This window comes from Lathyrus oleraceus, chromosome 2 (genome assembly GCF_024323335.1).
Source record: "Lathyrus oleraceus cultivar Zhongwan6 chromosome 2, CAAS_Psat_ZW6_1.0, whole genome shotgun sequence".
Lineage (NCBI taxonomy): Eukaryota > Viridiplantae > Streptophyta > Magnoliopsida > Fabales > Fabaceae > Lathyrus > Lathyrus oleraceus.
The window spans coordinates 174,537,132-174,542,441 of NC_066580.1; the positions used below are offsets into that span (position 1 = coordinate 174,537,132).

The 5,310-nt window shown below is 40.8% G+C and overlaps 1 protein-coding gene across 1 annotated transcript; it reads right to left on the reverse strand.

The window, feature by feature from the left end:
• Positions 1–3,602: 3,602 nt before the first annotated feature.
• Positions 3,603–5,107, reverse strand: LOC127118729 (RING-H2 finger protein ATL11). The gene has a single exon (XM_051048985.1). It carries the CDS (start codon positions 4,851–4,853, stop codon positions 3,696–3,698), a length of 1,158 nt encoding a protein of 385 aa, XP_050904942.1. The 5' UTR covers positions 4,854–5,107; the 3' UTR covers positions 3,603–3,695.
• Between the last annotated feature and the right edge of the window lie 203 nt (positions 5,108–5,310).

Sequence of the window (5,310 nt, forward strand, 5' to 3'; positions counted from 1 at the left end):
CCTGAACCGAAACAAAAAGAGAGAGATCAAACGGTCAGGTAGGATAATGATTGCCAAGGGGCATTTGAAAAACAAAAAGAATAAGTTGCAGGAACCTCTGATTCTGTTAATCTGGTACTTGACAGCCCTCAAGGGGTCTATGAGGTGCGTGTTGTGTCAGCATGACGAGTCTTGTCGAAAAGAGCATGCAATTTACCTTAGCAAAAAGTTTATCGACTGTGAAACAATACACTCACTGCTCGAGAAAAACTTGATGTACTTTGGCATAGGCTGCTCGCCGACTGAGACAGTGTGCTGGTTCATACCACTTTGTGGATGTCCAAGATGGATCTGATCAAGTACGTGTTTGAAATGCTAGTGTTGACCGGACGGGTTGCGAGAGGGCAAATGATGTCGACTGAATACGATATTCAGTACACATCCCAGAAAGCAATCAAGAGGAGCGTACTGTTTAATCACTTCGCCAGCAACCCATGGAGGATTATCAACCCAGGAAGTTTGATCAACCAAGGAAGTTTGAGGTCCCTGATGAGGACATCGCGAGGTACTCAAATCGAAAGATTGAGAGTGACCGATCCCGGAGGAGGGGCTTAACCCTGAATCCGAACGGATTCTGATGTCTGATGGGGAGAGTTTAAAGTGAATGAGTTAGTGCTTCCCCGATAACATTTGAATGCACCAACGATGGTGGCTGAGTACGAAGTTGGTATCCTGGGTGTCGTACTTCGATGCGTGCATCTACTGGGGCAACGCCTTTCTCACTTAGGTATGAGATGAAGGTTGTACTACCGTTTGAGACCCAGGTTTCGTCGTGGAGAGTCCTGTTGGACGTAGAATTGAAAAAGACTAGGTGGATAGGGACTCGGTATGACGCATTGATCCTGACTGAGGGAAAAGGCTGACAGTTAATCATCGTGGGGCAGTTGTACCCAGTAAGTGAAGCGTGTTGTGGAATGAAAAATGTGACCTCGTGCGTACCACGTGGAAGAGTTGTTGTTGAAAAGGATCCTTCCTCCTCAACGATCGTGGGGCAAATGGATAAACAGTATGAATGTCCATTCGTGGTTAAGAAGGTTGTCTCTAAACAGAGTCTTGTTGTTGACGACCACGGATGAGGAAGACTTTCCATCCCCTGGGAATGCGGACGCAGTTAGAAAATACTTCGTGAAAAGAGACCCGCTGGACAAAAAGAATAAAATAGTCCAGGCAAAAAAGGGCATCCCGGCGAACCAAGGAAAAAAGAGAAAAGGTTCGGGCAAAAGTTAGGGATAATAAAAAAGAATAAAAGAAAAACTGTACACCCGGCAAGTCGAAAGCCCCACAAGGGCGACTTGGGCAAAAAAGGGTATCCCGGTGGACCGAAAACCTGAAAAGGCGGTCCAGGCAAAAGAGGGAATGAAACGAACAATTGCGTCTAGCATGATCGTTTATGCTTTGGATATGACTCGGTTAATCTCCGACAGAGATCTATCGGAAGCGTCTTGTTCAGAAAACAGAAAGTGCGGAAAGTCTTGAGGACATATGAGGTGTAACTGAGGTGAAACCCGATGAGATCACGGTTTCACATTGCCATTAGGATAAATTTTTTCCTTTTTTGCGCAATCACCTCTTTTCAGGGTTTGCTTCCTGCGTGTCGCTCGGTTTTGAGCCGTCTTTTTCAGTCAGTAAAGTGCGTGTTCAGTCAAATAGTTTTGTTTTTGTTTTCATTACCGCTTTGATTACGAAAACATCCGTTTATTTTGATAAGAATATTTGCATTTTGAAACATGGAGATCCCTTCCGATGCATGCTTACAAGGTTGAAAGCGTGAAATCTTATTCTGAAGTTTGAGTGATATGGGTGTTGAAATATTGGCACGCCTGGGGCACGCTTTTATCTCACGGTCTCTTGTGCGGGTACTGTTAGATATCCTCATTCACTGGCAGGTTGTGATATGAAGCCTTTTGAAAAAAGAGATCCCTGCAGAGCCCGACCAGGGGCAGAGGGTAGAAGAACAGTGAAAGGACGGTGAAGGATTACGACGACGATCCTAGAAAGTAATCAAGAAGACTCTTCAAAGTCTGAGGACTGGAAAGTTTGTATGAATCCCAGGAGTGCGATCTCCGTGGAGTACGGAGGAGCCGGGAATACAAGGTGATGAATCAGAAAAGTTCAGACGAGTCTGGGAGTCCTCAAAAGTGGAAAGTCAACACTATGGTGGGATGGTGAACCCCAGTGTTCGACAAATCGACGGGCGGTCCGTGTCCAATAGGCCGTATCTCCCCAGTGAGAGTGTTATCTCCCTAGCAGAGTCGAGATCGGCGTCTCATCAGCATGCATGAAGGTTATGGTTTTCCCAGCAAGAGTTGTCTTTCCCCAGCCGGGTGGAAATTGACGTGGGTCAATATTATAGGCTCTCCCTGACTAATAATAGAGAAGTCAATATTATAATGTTTTTAGCAAAAACACACCCTTTTAAGGGTCATTTATAATGGAAGGAATATAAAAAGGAGATTCCTCCAAGAAGAAGTGGAAATGGGACGACCTAAAAATAACTTTTACTGACACTTAATCAATTATTGAAGATTTTCCCTGACTCGCATCAAAAAAGTCACTCTTTTAGTGTTTTTTTAATAAGAACAAGTTATATAGAAAATAAAAGGAGAGAGTGCAATCACCTTAAAGAAAAAGGATCATAAAGTTGTATCTCTATTTATATGGTCTTTTGACTAAGTTGATAGTTATACTATCAGAGTTTGTTTTCTTTTCATATTGTAACCACTATTCTATTACGTCAATAATATTCCATTTTCACCATTTTTATTGTCTTGCTTATTCGACTCATCACTATCATTAAATAAAAATGCGGAATATTGATAGAATTTGGTGAAAGTGTGAAACTTGAGGGATTAACAAGAAAAAATTATAAAAGAGTAACTAAAGTATGAAACAAATAAAGGAGATCTCAAGAAGGCATACAAAGACAAAATACATCCTTGGACATACGCGTATAAAAGCTATAATACGCATATGGAGAATTTAATAGCAAGCATTTAGACACTCTCATAGCATACAAATGCCCCCACATACTCTAGAAAAGAACTGTCATGACGCCTCATATTTAGTATAGATGGCTTCACAACACAATTAAACATCCAAACACCTAACACATATGCATGCAAAATCAACTTCAAAAAAAAAAACATATTTACACCTAAACATGAGTATGTACGCCCATTTTCGACTATTAAATATGGAAACTTGATTTTCTAACCACGGTTTGAATTTTGGGCAGCAAAACAAAGTTTTAATCTGAGCAAACACATTAGGAACAACAGAGAGTATAATTCAACATATTTTTCCAGATTGCACTATAGTGTTTTCGAACAAAAGAAATATATAAACAATATTGTGGTTGAAGTTGCGAAAGACGTTTTAAAACAAAGCATATTAATTCGTTTCTTATATTACCTACAAAATCTCAAATAGTTTCTTCTAAATATAAGACTATAGGGAGTAGTTATAGGAAGTATAGTTTGACACATTCGTTTCATTGCTTTGAAGTTTTTTTGGAAACGTCAAACACGATTTAAAATAAAATTTTAAATCTATGAACACAAACCTTTAGCTCCATAAACATATATATAATTATGAAATTGAAAATTCAATAGTAAACTTATTTTCATCCACACACAATCTCAATCATAATTTAATCCTCAATTAGTATTAACTAAATGACTCGAAGAACGTTCTTCAACATCAACTTCATCCACAACACCCATTGTTCCCTTATTCCCATCCTTAGTTAACCTCATTGAACCAACCCGGCCCAATAAAGACGGACCACAACCGAACCCTTTCCGGTCCACCCGGCTCTCCACATTGAACCGTTCGTACTGTAGAAAATTCCTCCCTACACTCCTCGTTCTAAAACCCCTTCTCTCACTCTGTAATGCCATTTCCACACCAAAACTTTTTGTCCGGTTCAATGTCATGTCATTCACAAGCCTATTATGAACCTCATCCGGCAACCTTAACGTGAACCGCTCCAAATCCTCACTCGACCGAACCGTCAAGTGACCCATCGAGTTAGACCGCGAAAACAATCTCGCAAACATAAAACCCATTGACTTGGACCGAACCGGAATTTTCATTTTCATTTTCGTTCCATCTAAATTTCCGTCTGGAGTCACTTTTACTATTTTTGTCTTCTGAATATCGTTGTCATCATTCACATCAACCGGTTCAACCACATCCGGTTCGTGGTTCAAACCCGGTTCATCCAAATTCGCATCCGAGATCTGTATCAGGATTGAAGAAGACGCCAACTCGTCTTTCGGATCGGGAACAAGATCGGCTCGACAAACCGGACACGTGGAGTGATGCAACAACCACGCATCAATACACTCACGATGGAACACGTGGCTACATACCGGAATCAAACGCAGCGTTTCATCATCTTCGAACTCGTTTAAGCAGACAGCGCATTCTAGCGTGACTCTCCCAATCTTGAGATCCTTCACCTCGGAATAAACAAAGTTCGGAAAATTCTCGAGAATCACCGGATCGAGTCCGTACGGCCGTCTGTAAGCGTCGCCGCCGCTGATCGGAACAGCGAGATCGATCCTTCCTCTGATTCTCTGCTCTCTACATTGACGAGTGTAGATGGAAATGAAACCTAGAGTGAAGAAAACCATGACGAGGAAGATAAGCACAGAGGCCATGGTTCTGTCGAATTTCATTCTCGCGAATGGATCTTGCGGCGGCGGAGATGGAGTCTCTGGTTGAGACGTTGCCGGAGAGGAGAAAGAGAGGAAAAGAAGTAAAAGAGTGAGAGGTGGTGGAGGTGCAGGGAGTTTGGTGTAGATGCGCATAGTGGATCATAAGATGAAGTGAGGGTAAGTGAAGAATAGTGATCGGTGATTATATTGGAGTAGTAGGAACGAGACTGGTTCGTCCTAAAGAGTAACGTAAAATGTAGAAAACTTGAATGAGACGTTGAGGATTTCAATGATGGATTAAACTGATTTTTTGTGTGTGGGGAGTTGGAGTGTGGCAGGGTTCTTTTTCATTTTATTTTAAACTTTCCTGTTTCTTTGAGAGAAACAAGAAAATCAATTTGCGTGAGGCACACTTCAAGTTTGTTTTGTAAAGAAAAGTTTTAAATTCTTTTTTTTTTTGTTAATTAAAAAAAAGAAAATACAATTATTTTTTAATGCCTTGTAATAAAAGGCGATCTAAAAAAAAGTCCTTGTCATAAAAAAAGATAGCAAATACTTTTAATGGTACACACCTAATAATTTTTTTTAGGACATTTAGTAAAAGTTAAAC

Bases quoted from the DNA above. Each gene is read 5' to 3' on its own strand.
- LOC127118729 (XM_051048985.1), bottom strand. From the start codon at position 4,853: ATGCGCATCTACACCAAACTCCCTGCACCTCCACCACCTCTCACTCTT.